Below are 21818 nucleotides of genomic sequence, written 5' to 3' on the forward strand. Positions count from 1 at the left end.
CCTCTTGCCTGAGCATCGACAATGGCCAAGACCCTGCTGATTCCTAGCTATTTGACCAGCATACTGACAGTTGCAAGTAATCCTAAGCCCTCAATGTGAAAGTCCCATTTGCGAAATGACACACGCCACAACTACAGCAGTTGCCATCAGAATTTTTATGTACAAGAACCAACTGATGGCATTTTTACAATAAACACAAAATTGCACCCAAGTGACTACCCTGGTGACTATTTGTGCACAATTTTTCTCTTACGCGTGCTCCTACGTGGTGCCTCCCCTGTGGCTTCAGCAGATGTGGAGGCCCCTTGCTCACTTTGCTGCTGCTCCTGTCTCGACACCTTTGGCAGGCATCCTCTGGGGTTGCGAGCCTGTGAGGGCTCGCCAGCAGTCTGCTGCTCCTGCAGCTGTGCAGGGGTTGAGACGCCTATCTCACTTGGGTGTGGACTCTGACCGAGGGCTCTGCAGTGGTATGGAAGTGTGAGCGCTTGGAGAGGAGCCCCCACTTCCTTGAAGACTGCCACCAACTTCCCTCTCATGGGTCAGGTTCCCCTCAGCACCTGCAAGTGGCTGGAGAGCACCTTGCTGCACATCAGGGGGGCCATGGTGACCCGTATCTGCAATGGCAGTCCTATTCAGAAGGACTTCCATGAAGGTCTGGTTTCTCAGTTCAATAGATGACCATCGCTCCTCCAGAGATGTTATTCTATTATGAACACTCACCATGTTTTCAGCACTCTGGCGACTTATCTTCTCCATGGCCGAAGCCATCCTCTCGTCTACTGTTGCCATCCATTTGAGGGAGGTTGCCATCCTTTCCGTCGTGATGCGTTCATGCGCCAATGACTCCACAAAGGCTCTGCTCATGGTTGCTATGGACTCCTCCATTCGCTCCACAATCGCAGCGACCCTGGAGACAAAACCTGCCAGAGACTCCTGCATCTGTTCCTGGAGTTCCAGCACCGCTGATCTTATGGATGGACCAGAGGCAGAGGGTCGACATGCAGCTGAGCCGAGCTGGCAGAGTCCTGCGCCCTCCGACTAGGACTCTCCACTCCTGTCCCTGTCTCCACAATCTGCTGATGCTCACTTGTGAGCTGTGATACACCAGGTGACAACACTACTCTATGTCCCGAAGGTCCCACCGAGGTGTGAGTGCCTGCGCTGGTGCTGGGTGCGCTGAATTCTGGTGACGCTGCGCCCTCAGAGGTTGCAGCTTCCTCTGAGGAGTCTGGATGCTCAGCCTCTTCTTCCTGGCTAGGGGGGACGGATGCTTGCGATGGTCCTGTGGGGGAGTAAAGGAGAGTCAGAGATGTGATGCCAAGGTTACATGCACATTGCATATTGCAGATGATCATAAGTCCATCTGTTAGAGCTTCAAAATCATTATCAGCGACTCATGCAATGTCAAAGAGAGAGATGGGAAACTTTTCTGTCACCAGCTTGGTGTGTTTCACCCGTCTGTCTGTCCCCCACGCGCGAATCCTCCTCTACTCGCACGATTTCCAGGACAGCCTCCTCCCAGGGGGTGAGGTGGGCTATTGAGGCTGTCCCTCCTCCTGTCCTCGCTCGCTCTCTTTTGTTGTGAGCTCTCTTTTCCTGCAATGAGGGAGACAAGTGGAGGTTGAGTGAGAATGAAGGAGTGAGTGTAGAGATTCCATAGCATCGATACTTAGAAGGAGACAAAGATGGAGTGAGGTGGCAAGACCAAGGGCCCTCCCTGTGTGTTGTCAGTTGTTTGCATAGCATCAGAGTGATAGGGATTGTGAGGGCTGCATAGTCGAATAGCTACGTGAATGTGAGCATAGAGAGAGAGGGAATGGGTAAGGGTGCATGGATGTCAGTGTCAAGTGGGATGCGGAGGAAGAGATTGCTGAAGCTGAGTGCTGGTGAGGAAAGGCAATGGGGATCAGATTGAGGGTGATGGGAAATTCATACTCACTTTTCCAGTGCGCTGAAGGTCATGAAATCTTTTCCTGCTCTGTATCCAGGTTCTGCGGGTGACTCCCAAGGAGTTGATCTCCTCAGCCACCTGCATCCACACTGCCTTGGTCTGAGTGGGAGGCCTCTTCCTCCCTGATGAAGGGAAGAGCACCTCCCTGTTGGCCCGAGCCCCATCCACCAATGCCTGCAGTGCCACCTCGTCAAAACGAGCAGCTGATCTGGGTCTCCCGCTAGTCGTCTTTCCTGCAGGTCTCTCACACTCCACAGGCAAAAAGCTTGGCAGTCTGCAGAAGAAGCAAGGCTTGCTGTAGACATTAAGTGCAGCAGCAATGATAACGTCATCGGAGGGGACTTTCATTCAGGAGAAACCCATTTGCCAAGGGTTCCCACACGTTGGAAATCAATTGGACAATTAAGTTAAAATTGCATCAATCTCCCACATCCATTTAGATTCGGGTGGGTAACACGAAATGTGGATAACACGACACCATCCCGCACCTGACTTAAATCCAGCCCAAAGTGTCCTCCTCACAACTTGCTTTCCCACCTATCTTTGTATCGTCAGCAAATTTGGCTACAGTACTTGGTCCCTTCATCCAAGTCATGAATAGAGATTGAATATACTCAATGAATGAGCATCCCAAAGTGCTTTACAGCCAATGAAGTACTTTGGAAGTGTAGTCACTGTTGTAATGTAGGAAACACGGTAGGCACTTGTTGCAGCTTAATGGTGTCTTATCTCAAGACTGTACCACTTCGTTCTGCTAATCCCATAGCAACCCTAGATTTGTCCTTGGTTACCAGCTGCCTTTGTCTGACAGACAATGTCTATTAATGCTCCTGTTTCTCAGCTTGCAGTTTACTGTGGTTTAGCCATCATTATAGTTTGTCTAATATAATATATTATTCAGATTTCCAGCATTGTATTAAAGTTCTTGTTTCTTTTTATGGGATGTGGGCGTCGCTGGCAAGGCCGGCATTTATTGCCCATCCCTAATTGTCCTTGAGAAGGTGGTGGTGAGTCACCTTCTTGAACCGCTGCAGTCCGTGTGGCGAAGGTGCTCCCACAGTGCTGTTAGGGAGGGAGTTCCAGGATTTTGACCCAGCGACGATGAAGGATCGGCGATACGTTTATGTTAGGGGCGTCTAAGAGCATAAGAATTAGGAGCAGGAGTCGGCCATTCGGCCCCTCGAGCCTGCTCCGCCATTCAATAAGATCATGGCTGATCATCGACCTCAACTCCACTTTCCCGCCCGATCCCCATATCCCTTGATTCCCCTAGAGTCCAAAAATCTATCGATCTCAGCCTTGAATATACTCAACGATTCAACACCCACAGCCCTCTGGGGTAGAGAATTCTGTTTAGATCTGTTTAAAATAGATTTTTCCTTCAGTGCTGCCCTGGGAGTGTCAGCCCCAGAGTTGGTGCTCAGGTCTCTGGAGTGCGGCTCAAACCCACAAATCTTCTGAGCCAGGCTAAGAGTGGGAGCGTTAAGCCAATATCTCGGTACAATGGAATTCAAAGCGAGTAACCTTGGCAGATTTACCATCCAGCCGCCCAGTCTGTGATTGCCTTTGTTAGCCGTCATTGTACTGACAACACTCAAGGGGGAAATAGATGAGAAACTGAGAGACTAAAACCAAATGCAAGCTCGGAGATAAGACGAGATGCAACCAATATGAAGTTTACCAACAAGGGGGATGGAGTATAAAAGTAGGGAAGTTTTGATGCAGCTTTACAGGGCGTTGGTGAGACCACACCTGGAGTACTGCGTACAGTTTTGGTCTCCTTATTTAAGGAGGGATATACTTGCATTGGAGGCAGTTCAGAGAAGGTTCACGAGGTTGATTTCTGGGATGAAGAGGTTGACGTATGAGGAAAGGTTGAGCAGGTTGGGCCTATACTCATTGGAGTTTAGAAGAATGAGAGGGGATCTTATTGAAACATATAAGATTCTGAGGGGGATTGACAGGGTAGATGCTGAGAGGATGTTTCCCCTCATCAGGGAACCTAGAACTAGGGGGCATAGTTTCAGAATAAGGGGTCACCCATTTAAGACGGAGATGAGGAGGAATTTCTTCTCTCAGAGGGTCGTGAATCTTTGGAATCCTCTGCCCCAGAGAGCTGTGGAGGCGGAGTCAGTGAATATATTCAAGGCGGAGATTGACAGACGTTTAAACTACAGGGGAGTCGAGGGTTATGGGGAGAGAGCGGGAAAGTGGTGTTGAGGACAAGATTGGATCAGCCATGATCTTATTGAATGGCGGAGCAGGCTCGAGGGGCCGAATGGCCAACTCCTGATTCTTATGTTTTTATGTTCTAGCTCTGCCTAGTTGCCTATGAACACCAGACATGAAGGAGTGAATTGCTAAGTTTTAGGTTCATTAGGAAGTGTAGAGACGGCAAGGGAAAATAGGGGACCTTTGTAGAGTGACTTTGACATTTGGATTACAGATACTATCTGAGGCCTTGATTAGCCGTCAGGCTTCGGGTGATTAGACGCCCAGCCACAATAGACAGCTTCACCTTGTGACAACTCTGTTCCGCTGCCCTTTATAACTGAATGAACTATAACGATCGCTGTGAGACCATTCGCAGAGCGCGACTGTTCTGAGTGGAGAACGAAAGGTTGAGATGTTCCGTAGGAGAAAATTGCAGCAGTGTCACCACTTCTGCTTTATCAGCCCGATGGAGTGTCTCGAGCAATTGCTCAGGCTTCCAACAAGGTGCTGGGAACATCTCTAACCTGACCAGTCCACTGGAAGATCCTACTAAGGAAGCTCCTCCCCTCCCCTCCAACCCCATCGCCCTCCATAAATGATGCTTTGAAATAATTATTGTTTTATATAAAATGCATCATCCCTCCTTCTTCCTGTTCCTCACATTGTTGACCTCAAGGACTGGAATTTCCTCCTCATTCTCCAGCAACAGCAGCACGAGAGCGACTTCTAACGGGACCTCGCGAGGCGCTAATGTGCGTGTTTGTGTGGAATGTAGGAACAGGAGGAGGCCATTCAGCCCCTCGAGCCTGTTCCCGCCGTTCAATAGATCCTGGCTGATCTGTACCTCAATTCCATTTACCAGCTTTGCTCCATATCCCTTGAGACAAAAATCTGTCGATCTCAGTCTTGAAACTCCAACTGCCCCTTAGCATCGGTAGCTTTTTTGGGGGAGAGAGTTCCAGATTTCCACCACCCTTTGTGTGAAGAAGTGCTTCCTGACATCACCCCTGAACGGCCCGGCTCTAATTTTAAGGTTACGCCCCCTTGTTCTGGACTCCCCCCCCCCCCCCCCCCCCCCCAACCATCACCAGAGGAAATCTTCTTCTTCTTAGGCAGTCCCTCGGAACCGAGGATGACTTGCTTCCACATTAAAAATGAGTTCTCAGGTGACTGATGAGTCCAATGCAAGCCATGAGGGTCCTGACGTTCCAGGTCCCGAACTTCATTTTAAAGGGTGGAAGATGCCTGTGCGTGAATTCTTTTAACGTGGGGTGGCCATTGCACACCAGCTACCACACGGGCTTGACAGAGCAAGGTCTTGGTCCAATCGCAAGGGGATCTAAGACGATTGGAGATTGTCATAGAGTCATAGAGTCATAGAGTTTTACAGCACAGAAAGAGGCCCTTCGGCCCATCGTGTCTGCGCCGCCCTTCCATCCCTGTCCAGTCTAATCCCATTTTCCAGCATTTGGTCCATAGCCTTGTATGCAATGGCATTTCAAGTGCTCATCCAAATGCTTCTTGAATGTTGTGAGGGTTCCTGCCTCTACCACCCTTTCAGGCAGTGCGTTCCACATTCCAACCACCCTCTGGGTGAAAAAGTTCCTCCTCAAATCCCCTCTAAATCTCCTGCCCCTTACCCTGAATCTATGCCCCCTTGTTATTGACCCCCCTACTGAGGGGAAAAGTTCCTCTTTATCTACCCTATCTATGCCCTTCATCATTTTGTACACCTCAATCAGGTCCCCCCTCAGCCTTCTTTGCTCCAAGGAAAACAACCGCAGCCTGTCCAGCCTCTCTTCATAGCTGAGGCGCTCCATCCCAGGTAACATCCTGGTGAATCTTCTCTGCACCCTCTCCAAAGCAATCACATCCTTCCTATAGTGAGGCGACCAGAACTGCACACAGTACTCCAGCTGTGGCCTCACCAGCGTTTTGTACAGCTCCATCATAACCTCCCTGCTCTTATATTCTATGCCTCGGCTAATGAAGGCAAGTATCCCATATGCCTTTTTAACCACCTTATCTACCTGTTCCGCTGCCTTCAGGGATCTATGTACATGTACACCAAGGTCCCTCTGACCCTCTGTACTTCCTAGCGTCCTACCACTCATTGTGTATTCCCTTGCCTTATTTGTCCGTCCAAAATGCATCACCTCGCACTTTTCAGGGTTAAATTCCATTTGCCACTTTTCCGCCCATCTGACCAACCCGTTTATATCGTCCTGTAGCCTGAGGCTTTCCTCCTCACAATTTACCACCCCACCAATTTTCGTGTCATCTGCGAACTTACTGATCATACCTTTTACATTCTCATCCAAATCATTTATGTAGATCACAAACAACAAGGGACCCAGCACCGATCCCTGAGGTACCCCACTGGACACAGGCTTCCAGTCACAAAAGCAACCTTCGACCATCACCCTCTGCCTCCTGCCACTCAGCCAGTTTAGGATCCAACGCGCCAAGGCACCCTGGATCCCATGGGCTCTTACCTTCTTGACCAGTCTCCTATGCGGGACCTTGTCAAAAGCTTTACTGAAGTCCATGTAAACCACATCCACAGCATTTCCCTCATCCACCCCCCTAGTCACCCCCTCGAAAAATTCAATCAGATTTGTCAGACATGATTTACCCTTGACAAAGCCATGCTGACTATCCCCGATTAATCCTTGCCTCTCCAAGTGGAGACTAATTTTGTCCCTCAGAATTTTTTCCAATAATTTCCCTACCACAGATGTTAGACTCACTGGCCTGTAATTCCCTGGTTTATCCCTGCTACCCTTCTTGAATAATGGTACTACGTTAGCTGTTCTCCAGTCCTCTGGTACATCCCCTGTGGCCAGAGAGGTTCTGAAAATTTGTGTCAGAGCCCCTGCAATCTCCTCCTTTGCCTCCCACAGCAGCCTGGGATACATCTCGTCTGGGCCTGGGGATTTATCCACTTTTTGGCCTGCTAAAACCGCTAGCACCTCCTCCCTCTCGATGCTAATATGTTCAAGTATGTCACAGTCCCCTTGCCCGATTTCTATGTCTGCATCGTCTTTCTCCATAGTGAACACAGATGCAAAAAATTCATTTAATACCCCGCCTACATCATCTGGCTCTACACACAGATTGCCACTTTGGTCCCTAATGGGCCCTACCCTTTCCCTGGTTATCCTCTTGCCCTTAATATACTTATAAAACATCTTAGGATTTTCCTTTATTTTGCTCGCCAGTGTTATTTCATGGCCCCTCCTTGCCCTCCTAATTTCTTTTTTAAGTATGCCCCTGCACTTTTTATACTCCTCTAGGGCTTCTTCCGTCTTTAGTCTTTTGTAACTGCCAAAAGCCCCCCTTTTATTTCTGATGCATTTTTGTATATCCCTTGTCATCCAAGGTTCCCTTTGCTTGTTAGTCCCACCCTTGACCTTTACAGGAACATGTTGGCGTTGTACTCTCTCTATTTCCCTTCTGAAAATCTCCCACTGTTTTGATGCGGATTTTCCTATAAGTAGCTGCTCCCAGTCCACTTTGGCCAGATCCTGCCTTATCATATTAAAATCGGCCTTCCCCCAATTTAGAACCCTAATTTCCGGGCCGTCTTTGTCTTTTTCCATGACCACCTTAAATCTCACCGAATTATGGTCACTGTCGCCAAAATGCTCTCCTACTGACACTTCCACCACTTGCCCGGCTACATTCCCCAGAATTAGGTCCAGTACCGCCCCCTCTCTTGTAGGACTTTCTACATGCTGGCTCAAAAAGCTCTCCTGGATGCACTTTAAGAATTCTGCACCCTCTAAGCCTTTCACACTCTGACTATCCCAATTTATATTGGGGAAGTTGAAATCCCCCACTATTATTACCCTATTATTTTCGCACTTCTCTGCGATTTGCCTACATATCTGTTCCTCTATCTCCCCCTGACTGTTTGGGGGCCTATAGTACACTCCCAGCAAAGTGCTTGCCCCCTTTTTGTTTTTAAGTTCTACCCATATGGCCTCATTAGAGGAACCCGCTAATATATCATCCCTCCTTACAGCAGTAATTGACTCCTTAATTAATATTGCAACACCCCCTCCTCTTATACACCCCCCTCTGTCTCGCCTGAAGATTCTATACCCCGGAATATTCAGCTGCCAGTCCTGACCCTCCCTCAACCATGTCTCCGTGATAGCACAAATATCGTACTCCCATGTATTCAACAACAACTTCAGTTCATCCACCTTTTTTACAAGACTCCTTGCATTAAAATAAATGCCCTCCAGCCCTGCCATATTCCCTTTTGCCTTCAAATATTTGCTCTGCCTTCCCAGCTGACTTGTTTTTTCCTGTGTATTTGTCTGTAAATCACCCCCTACTATAGCTCCACTCTGTACCCCATCCCCCTGCCAAGTTAGTTTAAACCCCCCGCAGCAGTGCTAGCAAACCTCCCCGCAAGGATGTTGGTTCCCCTCTGGTTCAGGTGTAAACCGTCCGACTTGTACAAGTCCCACCTTTCCCAGAAGCAGACCCAGTGATCCAGGAAACTAAAGCCCTCCCTCCTGCACCATCCCTTTAGCCACGCATTCATCTGTTCTATCTTCCTATTCCTATACTCACTAGCACGTGGCACCGGGAGTAATCCAGAGATTACAACCTTTGAGGTCCTGCTCTTTAATCCTTCACCTAGCTCCCTAAATTCTTGCTGCAGGACCTCATCCCTCTTTTTACCTATGTCGTTGGTACCAATGTGGACCACGACCTCTGACTGTTCCCCCTCCCCCTCCAGAATGCCCTGCAGCCGCTCAGTGATATCCTTGACCCTGGCACCAGGGAGGCAACAAACCATCCTGGATTCACGTCTACGGCCACAGAAACGCCTATCTGTTCCCCTTACTATAGAATCCCCTACCACTATTGCTCTCCCACTCTTTTCCCCCCCTTCCTGGGCAGCAGGAGCACCCCCAGTGCCAGGAAGTTGGCTGCTGCTGCCTTCCCCTGGTGAGTCATCCCCCTCAACAGTATCCAAATCGGTATACCTGTTTGAGAGGGGAATGGTCACAGGGGTCTCCTGCACTACCTGCCTGTTGTCTCTGTTACAACGGCCTAACAGAGAATATAGTTTCGCTGCTTCTACCCTATCAAATCTATTAATCATTTTAAAGTACCTCGATTAGATCACCCCTCAACCTTCTAAACTCAAGGCACGTTTATGTGACTTGTCCTAATAATTTAACCCTTTAATCCCTCGGCTATTCCACCACAGAGGGCACCACAGCTGACGCCCAAACGAGCGCCGCTCTAAGCAAGGGGCCCATGGGGAGCAATCAGGAGTGGCAGCGTCTGGCTTGTATCACCCCGCCCCCACTCCCCACCCACCCCACTGCTCCACCGCCCGGTCTCACTCAGAGGTGTCCAGAGCGAGTCACGGGCCGGAGTGCGCTGTCAGCTGCAGATATTTAATTCCGAGGAGGTGGGCGACTGATGGATTTTTCTCAGTATGTGTCTGGGGAAGGATCTTTTATTTTATTCCGTACAATGAAGATCAGCCTGATGCCCTCAGACCCACAAGGTACTGGCAGTTCTAACCCTGGTTCACCTGCTTTGTTTATCTGGGGCTATCTGGAAGCTTAATCCATTTATTTGCATGAGATTTGCAATCTGCAGTGGGCTCCCAGCTCTCTCAATATTTTATCACAGGGACTGGCTTGTTAGGCACTGAGCTAGTCAAAGCTGAAGCTGATTCTGCTTACAGTACAACAGATTGTGTTGCTTTCCCTCGCTGTATACACACTTACCGACTTAAAAATAGACACAATTACTTTCCACTGCCCCCAGAATTTGATATAACTACAAATACCAATCGCAGTGCCTTGCATGTTCAGTTTATCATTTGCATTGCTGAACAGCACATTACAAATAAACGTTTGTTGTCCCATGTAAACCATTCTACTCCTCAGATAATGAAGCAGTCCGTGCCTGTGTCAGCAAGGCAACATTCAGGCTTGGGCTGCTAAGTGGCAGGTAACATTCGCGCCACACAAGTGCCAGGCAATGACTATCTCCAACAAGCGAGAGTCTAACCACTGCCCCTTGACATTCAATGGCATTACCATCGCCGAATCCCCCACCATCAACATCCTGGGGGGTCACCATTGACCAGTAACTTAACTGGACCAGCCACATAAATACTGTGGCTACAAGAGCAGGTCAGAGGCTGGGTATTCTGTGGCGAGTGTCTCACCTCCTGACTCCCCAAAGACTTTCCACCATCTACAAGGCACAAGTCAGGAGTGTGATGGAATACTCTCCACTTGCCTGGATGAGTGCAGCTCCAACAACACTCAAGAAACTCGACACCATCCAGGACAAAGCAGCCCGCTTGATTGGCACCCCATCCACCACCTTAAACATCCACTCCCTCCACCACCGGCGCACCGTGGCTACAGTGTGTACCATCTACAAGATGCACTGCAGCAACTCCAGGAACACCACCACCTCCAAGTTCCCCTCCAAGTCACACACCATCCTGACTTGGAAATATATCGGCCGTTCCTTCATCGCCGCTGGGTCAAAATCCTGGAACTCTCTCCCTAACAGCACTGTGGGAGCACCTTCACCACACGGACTGCAGCGGTTCAAGAAGGCGGCTCACCACCACTTTCTCAAGGGGCAATTAGGGATGGGCAATAAATGCTGGCCTTGCTAGCGACGCCCACATAGCAGGAACGAATATTTTAAAAATACTTGTGTCCTGTCGCTCTCCATCTCCCTACTTTATCAATACAGGAAACTTTCGATTTACCGGCACCTAAATAACCGGAAATCTCGGTTAACCGGCAAAATTCAGGAGTAGGTTCAGGTAAGTTTTACTTCATATTCTACTTGCCTTCCTCGGTCTGTTGCTGTGCAAGGGTGTGGCTGCAGCTGTTGCTGAGCTACAGAGACGCTTGGAACATGTGGCCATTGTTCTGAACCTGTTGCTAAGCAACAGGGTTTGTTGCTTTATACGGAGCTCTGAGCTCTCCGTATCTTTTACTATAGCTTTCAGTTATCCAGAATTGTTGATGAACCGGCACCACGTCGGTCCCGTCGGTGCCGGATAAAATAAAGTTTCCTGTATCACTATGGTCGCTAATCCTTTGAATGTTTCTCTTTTGTTTCTCCTAACCTCCAAATCCACCACCTCACAGGAGGAGGCCATTCAGCCCTTCGAGCCTGTTCCACCATTCAGCGAGATCGTGGCTGATCTGTATCCTAACTCCATCCACCCACCTTGGCTCCATATCCCCTAATAGCCCTGCCCAACAAAAAATCTATTGATCTCAGATTTAAAATTATTAATTGAGCCCCAGCATCTACTGCGTTTCTGTGGGAGAGAGTTCCACACTTCGACCACCCTTTGTGTGAAGAAGTGTTTCCTAACTTCTCTCCTGGATGGCCTGGCTCCGATATTATGGCTCTGTCCCCTCCCTCCCCGTCCAACACACCCATTCTCCACCCTTGCACCTTCACTGTGTTGAAATCAAGACTCATAAAACTCTCTCCGGCTGATTCTTCTCAAGGACTTCAAAAGTTGTTGAGCTCCTCACCTCCCTCAGTCATCTGTTCTACCTGTAATCTGGAGGCTTCCAAAACACAATCTTGGAGTCAATTAACTCGGACATCCTGATTTAGCGCGTCTCTTTTTCCTGCTCTTCTGGCCGGCCTCCCATCTCCCACCCTCCGTCAACTTGAGCTCGTCCAAAACTCTGCTGCCCGTATCCTAACTCGCACCAAGTCCCGTTCACCCGTCACCCCGCTGTGCTCGCTGAGCTACATTGGCTCCCGGTCTGGCAACACCTCGATTTTAAAATTCTCATCCTCTGTTTTCAAATCCCTCCGTGGCCTAGCGCCCCCCTCCCTATCTCTGTAACCTCCTCCAGCCCCACAACACTCCGAGATCTCTGCGCTCCTCCAATTCTGGCCTCTTGTGTATCCTGGATTTCCATCGCTCCAACATTGGCGGTCGTGCCTTCAGCTGCCCGGGCCCTAAACTCTGGAATTCCCTTCCTAAACCTCTCCGCCTCTCCACCTCTCTTTCCTCCTTTAAGAAGCTCCTTAAAACCTACCTGTTTGATCGAGCTTTTGGTCACCTGCCCTAATATCTCCTTCTTTGGCTCAGTATCAAATTTTGTTTGATAATCGCTGTGAAGCACCTTGGGACGGTTTACTACATTAAAGGCGCTATATAAATGCAAGTTATTGTTGTTGTCCTATCTCATGGGCCTAAGCCTAGGCTTCTCATTAAAATTAGACCCCAAGGGAATCTACCTGATAGCTCTCACTTGAATGTCCTGGCTGTTGTTAATACTGATGAAAACCAACAGTTTCCGCCCCCAGAGTATGGATACTCTGGTCTCCAGTAAAGGAAAAGAACATAGAAACATAGAAACATAGAAGATAGGAGCAGGAGTAGGCCATTCGGCCCCTCGAGCCTGCTCCGCCATTCAATGCGATCATGGCTGATCATCCAAATTCAGTACCCTGTCCCTGCCTTCTCTCCATATCCCTTGATCCCTTTAGCCTTATATTTGTGGCTTGGAGATCAAATGGGTAACATGGTTTTCAGATCTGTCGGTATCAAATCCTGAGTAGAAATTCCAGGTGCGGAGATTAGAGAGGTTGTACCTTGTACTATACCATGGCATACACTGCAACACATGGAACATCTCAATGCCCATTGACATTAGTGAACGAGTAGCTGCTTGGTACCACCCAGGGCAAGTGTCAGCCGTGGCTCGGTGGGCAGCACTCTCGCCTCTGAGTCAGAAGGTCGTGGGTTCAAGACCCACTCCACGAGACTTGACCACATATTCCAGGCTGACACACTATACTGAGGGATCACTGTACTGTCGGGGGTGCCATCTTTCGGAGGTCCCTCAGGTGGATGTAAAAGATCCCATGGCACTTTTCGAAGAAGAGCAGGGGAGTTATCCTTGGTGTCCTGACCAATATTTATCGCTCAATCCCACCATCGCTAAAGCAGATTATCTGGGTACCACACTATAAAGAAGGATGTCAAGGTGTTGGAGAGGGTGCAGAGGAGAGTTACTAGATGGTACCAGGGATGAGGGACTTCAGTTATGTGGAGAGACTAGAGAAGCTGGGATTGTTCTCCTTAGAGCAGAGGAGGTTAATGGGTGTAATATATATGGGTAGAACAAATGAAGGACAGAGACAGGATGAGTTGCTAGTCAAGGTGCTTGTTTACTAGGCCACAGCGAACTGAGCATGCTCATACTAAACCATGTGATAATACATTACACTGGCCCAGAAATTCGGGTCGGGGGCTTCCCGCGGGTGCAAGCCCCCGACCTGCACTTACCTAGCGCGCCGGCCGTTGAGCTGTGGGCCCGCGTGGGATTCCGATCCGGGACCTGGTCCAGCTGCCGGCGCGCAGTGCTCGCGTATCCCAAGGGCGCAGTTAGTTCGAAGCGTTCCCTGGGATCACGTGGGCCATGGGGAGCCAATCGGAGCAGGGAATCTGTATTCATAGATTTGACAGGAAGAGCTGTCAAATCTATGAATACAATTCAGCCCCAAAACATCACTAAAACTTCAAATAAATTTTTTTAAATCACATTTTTAAAATAACTATAAATTACATAAAATAATTATTTTAAACAATAATTTAAATTTTTGAAAAAATTAATTACAGTTTCTAACAGGGCTAAAAATAAACTTACCTTCCTTTAAAGTATTTAAAAATAATAAACCTGTGGAAAAAATGTTTTAATTTAACTTAATTCACCACTTACCTTGTTAAAAGTAGGCCTTGCAACTGCTTTTTAAAAGCGTAGCTCCTGGAGACTTACCCTCCCGGAGAAACCTGGAAGAAAAACGGAAGTTCCAGGCGTACGCGCTGCCTCTCCGGCGCACGTGTTCGACCTGTGAACCCCTTCCTTTAAGGGAACGGAAGTTCTGGTTTCCCGCGCATTCGCAGTGCCATTGCAGGGATGGCAGGTTTGGGCCCCAATATTGCTCGGAGCGGTTTGTGACCGGTTATCAGGGTAATAAACTTTTTGCCGATCAGGAATTTCTTGATTCCAAACACTATGGCGAGTGCTTCCTTTCCAATTTGCACGTAGTTTCTTTTGCTCTTTGTAAGGGGTCGCGATGCGAACGTGATTGGTTTCTCTTGGCCCTCATCGATTACGTGGCTTATAACAGCTCCCACACCGTAGCTAGAAGCATCACATGCTAACTTAAGCTCACGCTCTGTGTCGTAGTGCGCAAGTAGAGCATCGCTAGAGAGACTTCTCTTACAAGCGTCGTAAGCTTCCTGTTGCCCTTTCATCCACTTCCACTGGGCATCCTTCTTGAGGAGCTCGTGCAATGGAGCTAACATGGTCGCTAACTCAGGTAAGAAACGTGCGCAGTACTGGACCATTCCAAGGGAAGATTTTAACTCAGACACGTTCTGTGGCTTTGGAGCATTGATGACAGCATCAACCTTTTCCTTCAGTGGTTGCAGGCCATTTACATCAACTTTCAGACCACGGTACACAACCTCGGGCTTCACAAAAGCGCATTTGCTCCTTTTCAATTTGACATTGTGGGAATTGAACCTTTGAACCACTAAATCTCACACTTCTAGATTTGCTGTATTGGCAGGACTGTGGTGAGTGATTCCCACTGCAGCGTTAACAATTCACTGAACTGCTCTCACCGACATGCTTTTGACCCGGTCTCACAGCTTTAGGTTCGACGGTGGCTTTGTGACTGTAGACCTCAGCTGCTCTCGTCACTTGAGTTGGACGGAGTTCCTGAGCATTCTTAGACACCATCTCCATAGATAGGGCAATTTTGTATGCTATGTCAAACGTTAGGTTCAGACTGTTCAGTAACTTGGACTGTGTGCGCTCATCCACCAGTCCACACACAAACTTATCTCGCCACGCAAGATCCAACAATGTGTCGAAGTTACAATGCAAAGACAGGTTTTTAAGAGCTACAATGTACTCACTGATGGTTTCACTTTGTTTTTGGTTTCTGGTACCAAAGTTATAGCATTCTGCTATTTCTTACGGCTTTGGGTTGAAATGGTCCTCGAGTTTCTCGACAGTATCTTCAAATGACACATCCTTCGCTTTCCCTGGCGTGAGTAGGTTTTGTCAAAGTTCCGTAGATATCTGGCCCGATCTCCATTAGAAAAATTGCTGTTTTCTGTTCACGAATTACTTTATTTTGAGCTTGAACATTCTCATCTGCACCTTCGGTCTCAATAATGTTATTGGCCCCAAAAAACATCTCCGTCCGCTCAATGTAAGAACGGAATAGTTCGCGAGCTTGGTCATACATGTCAAGGCTTCCGATGAATCCCGTAGGCGCGGCCATGATTGTCCCGATCCCATCGAACAAAGACTCAGCATGCTACCTGTGTACCTGTGAGAATCAACATCGCTGGTGCCACTCGAAGGTTGAACACTGTGTCCTTCCATGGTCCCTAAAAATGGCTTTGGGATCCCATTCTCATCGCCAAAAATGTAATGTGAACAAAATTGAGGCTCATGGAATAGGTGAGTCAGTGGCAGCTTGGATAAGGAATTGGCTTAAGGACAGAAAACAGCGAGTTATGGTAAATGTTGTTTTTCAGACTGGAGGATGGTAGACAGTGGTGTTCCCCAAGGGTCAACGCTGGGGCCACTACTTTTTTTGATATATATAAATGACCTGGATATTGGAATAGAGTAGAATTTCTAAATTTGCCGATGACACCAAACTTGGGGGTGTGGCAAACAGTGAGGATGATACCAATTGACTGCAACAGGACATAGAAAGGCTAGCAGAATGGGCAGACAAGTGGCAGATGGAATTTAATACAGAGAAGTGTGAGGTGATGCACTTTGGCAGAAGGAACAGGGAGAGGCAATATACACTTAATGGCACAGTTTTAAAGAGTGTGCAGGGACAGAGAGACCTGGGAGTTAATGTGCATAGGTCCCTGAAGGTGGCAGGACATATTGAGAGAGTGGTTAACAAAGCACATGGGATCTTGGGCTTCATAAATAGAGGTATTGAGTACAAAAGTAGAGAAGTTATTCTGAACCTTTATAAAGCGCTGGTTAGGCCACAACTGGAGTATTGCATCCAGTTCTGGTCACTACACTTTAGGAAGGATGTGAAGGCCCTTGAGAGGGTGCAGAGGAGATTTACCAGAATGGTTCCGGGGATGGGGGGTCTTAGCTACAAGGACAGGTTGGAGAAGCTGGATTTGTTTTCATTAGAGCAAAGGAGGTTGAGGGGTGATTTGATAGAGGTGTACAAGATTATGGCGGGTTTGGATAGGCTAGACGGGGAAAGGCTGTTCCCACTAGTTGATGGTACAAGGACTAGGGGACACAGATTTAAGGTTTTGGGCAAGAGATACGGGGGGGATGTGAGGAAAAATTTTTACGCAGCGTGTGGTGAGGACCTGGAACTCACTGCCGATGGAAGTGGTGGAAGCGGAGACACTCAGTGTTTTCAAGGGGAGACTGGATGGGCACTTGAGGGAAATAAACTTGCAGGGCTACGGGGATAGAGCGGGGGAATGGGACTGACTGGATTGCTCTGCAGGGAGCCGGCACGGACTCGATGGGCTGAATGGCCTCCTTCTGTGCCGTTATGACTCTATGGGGGAAAAATTCAGTTGGTTTGCACCTCCCGTTAGCACCTTAAGAGGGCGCTAATAGGACGCAAAGCAACTAGCGCCCGGGCGCGGCGATGTTTGCGCCGCTCACGAAATTAACTAAACATTTTGCGGCGGCGCTAAACACTGCCGCCACGATCTCCTGCGCCGGCAGATCGTGACAGCAGTCGAGTGCGCAACGCCCCGGTAGCGCCCCGGACCGGATATTGAGTGGCGCCCCCTGCCTTACCGCCTGCCGCGAGCAACGACAGGTTGAGGGGAGCGTTTTGCAGTCGGGAAGGGACTGGGGGAGCGCTATTTAAAGGCGACCGCTTCCTGCCTTTTTTTGTTGGTGACATTTTTGCACCACGCATTCTGAGAGAGAGAGAGAGACTTCTGGAGAGATTCTACGCTGTGTGAAGGAGTTTTGGGTACTGAGCAGCACTTTGCAGGTTCATTTTGATTTGCCCTTCCTTGTATCGATTTAGAAGAGACTGTGGGGTCTGCACTCTGAGCTCTTTCCCTGGGTCTCTCCATTGTTCTTTCCAGCAGATTTGATGTACAGGTCTCTCCAGGCTGAGACTCAAGGCTGCAATGAGCAGGGTGTGGATGGAGAGCAAGATCGACCCTCCCCTTTAAGAACTGGCCGGCGCCAGTGTGTCTGTGTTCCATTGCTGACTGACATCACCTGAGCTTTGCCAGTGCTCTGAGGTAGCGCCTCGCTCCTCGGCCTTTGCGCCTTAAGACAGGTGTGAAGCGCCTGATTTAGCGCTCCAATCACCTCCAGGGGCGATAAAAGCCAAGTTTGCGGTCGGAGGCAATAATTAGCGCCAGGCGCTAAACTTTGCGCACGGCCGATAATCGCGCCCCAAACAGGGCGATACTGAATTTTTCCCCCTATGAGTATAATATATGTGCATGGAACAAATGAAGGACAGACAGGATGAGTTGCTAGTCAAGGTGCTTGTTTACTAGGCCAGAGCAAACTGAGCATGCTCATACTAAATCATGTGATAAACTATGTGACAGTACATTACAACAGGAGATTTAATTGGGGTGTTCAAAATTATGAGGGGTTTTAATTGAATAAATGAGGAGAATCTGTTTCCACTGGCAGGAGGGTCGGTAACCAGAGGTCACAGATTAAAAGTAATTGGCAAAAAAACGAGGGGAGATGAGGAGAATGTTTTTACGCAGCGAGTTGTTGTGATCTGGAACGCGCTGCCTGAAAGGGCGGTGGAAGCAGATTCAATAGTAACTTTCAAAAGATAATTGGATAAATATTTGAAAAGGATAAATTTTCAGGGCTCTGGGGAAAGAGCAGGGGGAGTGGGACTAATTGGAGAGTTTGTTCAAAGAGCCGGCACAGGCACGATGGGCCGAATGGCCTCCTCCTGTGCTGTAAGATTCCACAAAGACAATGGTACCACCTAGTAGGACCACCGTCACTTACTTTCTGCAGAGCCCGAGTGAAAGATGCTGAAAGTGGCTGTAATGAATGTCGATCTGCCAGATTCTGTAATGCAGCATGTGTTAAACTGTCAGGAGAAGCTTTCGAGAAGTGTTGGCGAAAATGTGCTTCCCGAGCTGTAACTCATGCGGGCGTGCTTCCACTGTCACAGGGACATAACAAGAACAGCAGTGACACTGAAGGAGGAATACATGACTTCAAGAGCATAATCAGAATTGGCTGTGACTGCCATTGTTAGATTTTAGAATCATAGAATCTCACAGTGCAGAAGGAGGCCATTCGACCCATCGCAATCATAGAATGATAGAGCGCAGGAGGAGGCCACTCGGCCCATCGCAATCATAGAATGCTAGAGCACAGGAGGAGGCCACTCGGCCCATCGCAATCATAGAATGATAGAGCGCAGGAGGAGGCCACTCGGCCCATCGCAATCATAGAATGCTAGAGCACAGGAGGAGGCCATTCGGCCCATCGCAATCATAGAATGCTAGAGCACAGGAGGAGGCCATTCGGCCCATCGCAATCATAGAATGATAGAGCACAGGAGGAGGCCATTCGGCCCATCGCAATCATAGAATGATAGAGCACAGGAGGAGGCCATTCGGCCCATTGCAATCATAGAATGATAGAGCACAGGAGGAGGCCATTCGGCCCATCGCAATCATAGAATGATAGAGCACAGGAGGAGGCCATTCGGCCCATTGCAATCATAGAATGATAGAGCACAGGAGGAGGCCATTCGGTCCATCGTGCCTGTGCCGGCTCTTTGAACGAGCTCTCCAATTAGTCCCACTCCCCCCTGCTCTTTCCCCGTAGCCCTGTGAATTTTTTCCCTTCAAGTATTTATCCAATTTTCTCTATTAAATCATTCCCAGCGGGAAGTGGTGATCCAATTCCCTCCCCCCACCCACCTCCCCCACACCCCCCCCCCATACCTTTTGCAAATGAGGTCATCAGGGATGGAAATTCCATCCGATTTTGTCACTCAAAAGTCCAGGGATACTGAGGCCAATAGGTTACACTGAAGCCAGATGGGGCCGAATGGCCTCCCTCAGCTGTGCTTAGCATCTCGTGCATCGCAGCACTGCTACCTCTGGCTCCGGCTGAGATCTTGCGGCCTTAGCGCAAGAGTGCTGATTGGGCTCAGGGTCGCTTGCTGGCCTGTGTAGGTCAGAGCCACATTGGACAGGGTTTGAACCATTCGAGCCATTGTGAGGGGAGGCGGATAAGCAAATACGCTTTCTTCTCCCAAGTGTGTGTTTTTGGTTATATTTCTGCTCGTTTCTGCAGTTCAAATGAGATTTATTTTCCTGCTGAGTTCTGTGTTAGGAGCCGCAGACTGAGATCTACGGCCACCTGGGTCCCCCACAGGCCTTGAGCAGTGGCCTTAAAGGGACAGTTCAACTTAGCAGCGAAACAACGCAACTGTGCCCCAGAAACCCCCACACTCCCCGTGAGCAACGCCGCAGGGGATCTGCCAGTGGGGGTCAATCATTTCATCTTCTTTTCAAAGACGTCAAACTCTACAACGTTGACCCGGGAACTGACGGGACTGTACGTGGGGCCTGAGTGGTTGGGGGGGGTGGGGTGGCTGTAAAACCGTGGCAGTAATCGAGCTTCCCTCTTTCGTTACAGATCACCAGAAGCTGGAGAGAGAAGCACGGATTTGTCGTTCGCTTAAACACGCCAACATCGGTAAGAGACAACGGCCAAAAGAGGAGAGCTGAAAAAAAGGATTAGAGGAGCTGAGAGGCTTAAAGGGATAGCAAAAATACTGCGGATGCTGGAAATCCGAAATAACAACAAAAAACGCTGGAAAAACTCAGCAGGCCAGGCAACATCCGTGGAGAGAGAAATAGAGTCAACGTTTCAGGTCAAAACCCTTCCTCAGACCTGAAACGTTAACTCTGTTTCTCTCTCCACGGATGCTGCCCTGGCCTGCTGAGTTTTTCCAGCGTTTTCTGTTATTATTTGAGAGACTTAAAGGTTCAGGTACACAATTCATTGGAACACAGGAACAGGAGGAGGCCATTCAGCCCCTCGAGCCTGTTACACAGGAACAGGAGGAGGCCATTCAGCCCCTCGGGCCTGTTACACAGGAATAGGAGGAGGCCATTCAGCCCCTCGGGCCTGTTACACAGGAACAGGAGGAGGCCATTCAGCCCCTCGAGCCTGTTACACAGGAACAGGAGGAGGCCATTCAGCCCCTCGGGCCTGTTACACAGGAACAGGAGGAGCCCATTCAGCCCCCTCGAGCCTGTTACACAGGAACAGGAGGAGGCCCATTCAGCCCCTCGAGCCTGTTACACAGGAACAGGAGGAGGCCCATTCAGCCCCTCGAGCCTGTTACACAGGAACAGGAGGAGGTCCATTCTTCCATTCAGCCCCCTCGAGCCTGTTGCACAGGAACAGGAGGAGGCCCATTCAGCCCCCTCGAGCCTGTTGCACAGGAACAGGAGGAGGCCCATTCAGCCCCTCGAGCCTGTTACACAGGAACAGGAGGAGGCCATTCAGCCCCTCGAGCCTGTTACACAGGAACAGGAGGAGGCCATTCAGCCCCTCGAGCCTGTTACACAGGAACAGGAGGAGGCCATTCAGCCCCTCGAGCCTGTTACACAGGAACAGGAGGAGGCCATTCAGCCCCTCGAACCTGTTACACAGGAACAGGAGGAGGCCATTCAGCCCCTCGAGCCTGTTACACAGGAACAGGAGGAGGCCATTCAGCCCCTCGAGCCTATTACACAGGAACAGGAGGAGGCCATTCAGCCCCTCGAGCCTGTTACACAGGAACAGGAGGAGGCCATTCAGCCCCTCGAGCCTGTTACACAGGAACAGGAGGAGGCCATTCAGCCCCTCGAGCCTGTTCCGCCATTCAATGAGATCATGGCTGATCTGCGACCTAACTCCATATACCCGCCTTTGCCCCGTATCCCTTAATACCTTTGGTTAACGGAAATCTATCAATCTCAGATTTAAATTTAACAATTGATCCAGCATCAATTGCCGTTTGCGGAAGAGAGTTCCAAACTTCGACCACCCGTTGTGTGTAGAAGTGTTTCCTAATTTCACTCCTGAAAGGTCTGGCTCTAATTTTTAGACTCTGCCCCCTAGTCCTAGACTCCCCAACCAGCGGAAATAGTTTCTCTCTCTCTACCCTATCTGTTCCCCTTCATATCCTGAAAACTTCGATCAGATCGCCCCTTAACCTTCTAAATTCCAGGGAATACAACCCTACTTTGTGTAATCTCTCCTCGTAACTTAACCCTTGAAGTCCGGGTATCATTCTGGTAAACCTACGCTGCACTCCCTCCGAGGCCAATATATCCTTCCTAAGGTGTGGTGCCCAGAACTGCTCCCAGTGCTCCAGGTGTGGTCTAACCAGGGCTTTGTACAGCAGCAGCATAACTTCTACCCCCTTGTACTCTAGTCCTCTCGATATAAAGGCCAGCATCCCATTAGCCTTTTTGTTTATTTTCTGTACCTGTTCATGACATTTTAATGATCTATGTACCTGGACACCCTAAATCATTAAAAGTAGGAGGACAAGTTGATAAAGTTATTCT

The 21818-nt window shown here is 49.1% G+C and overlaps 1 protein-coding gene across 2 annotated transcripts in view; it reads left to right on the plus strand.

Moving 5' to 3' along the window:
• The window catches only part of LOC147114370 (calcium/calmodulin-dependent protein kinase type II subunit alpha), a 344895-nt gene that overhangs the window by 147416 nt on the left and 175661 nt on the right, over positions 1-21818 (plus strand). For both annotated transcript variants that reach the window (XM_085996026.1, XM_085996028.1), the window contains exon 3: positions 19891-19950. In XM_085996026.1, coding sequence (XP_085852152.1) covers positions 19891-19950 — 60 coding nt within the window. The remainder of the gene's footprint in view (positions 1-19890; positions 19951-21818) is intronic.

Source organism: Somniosus microcephalus, chromosome 8 (genome assembly GCF_052327205.1).
Source record: "Somniosus microcephalus isolate GS21.2 chromosome 8, FLI_Smic_1.0, whole genome shotgun sequence".
NCBI classification, from domain to species: Eukaryota; Metazoa; Chordata; class Chondrichthyes; order Squaliformes; family Somniosidae; genus Somniosus; species Somniosus microcephalus.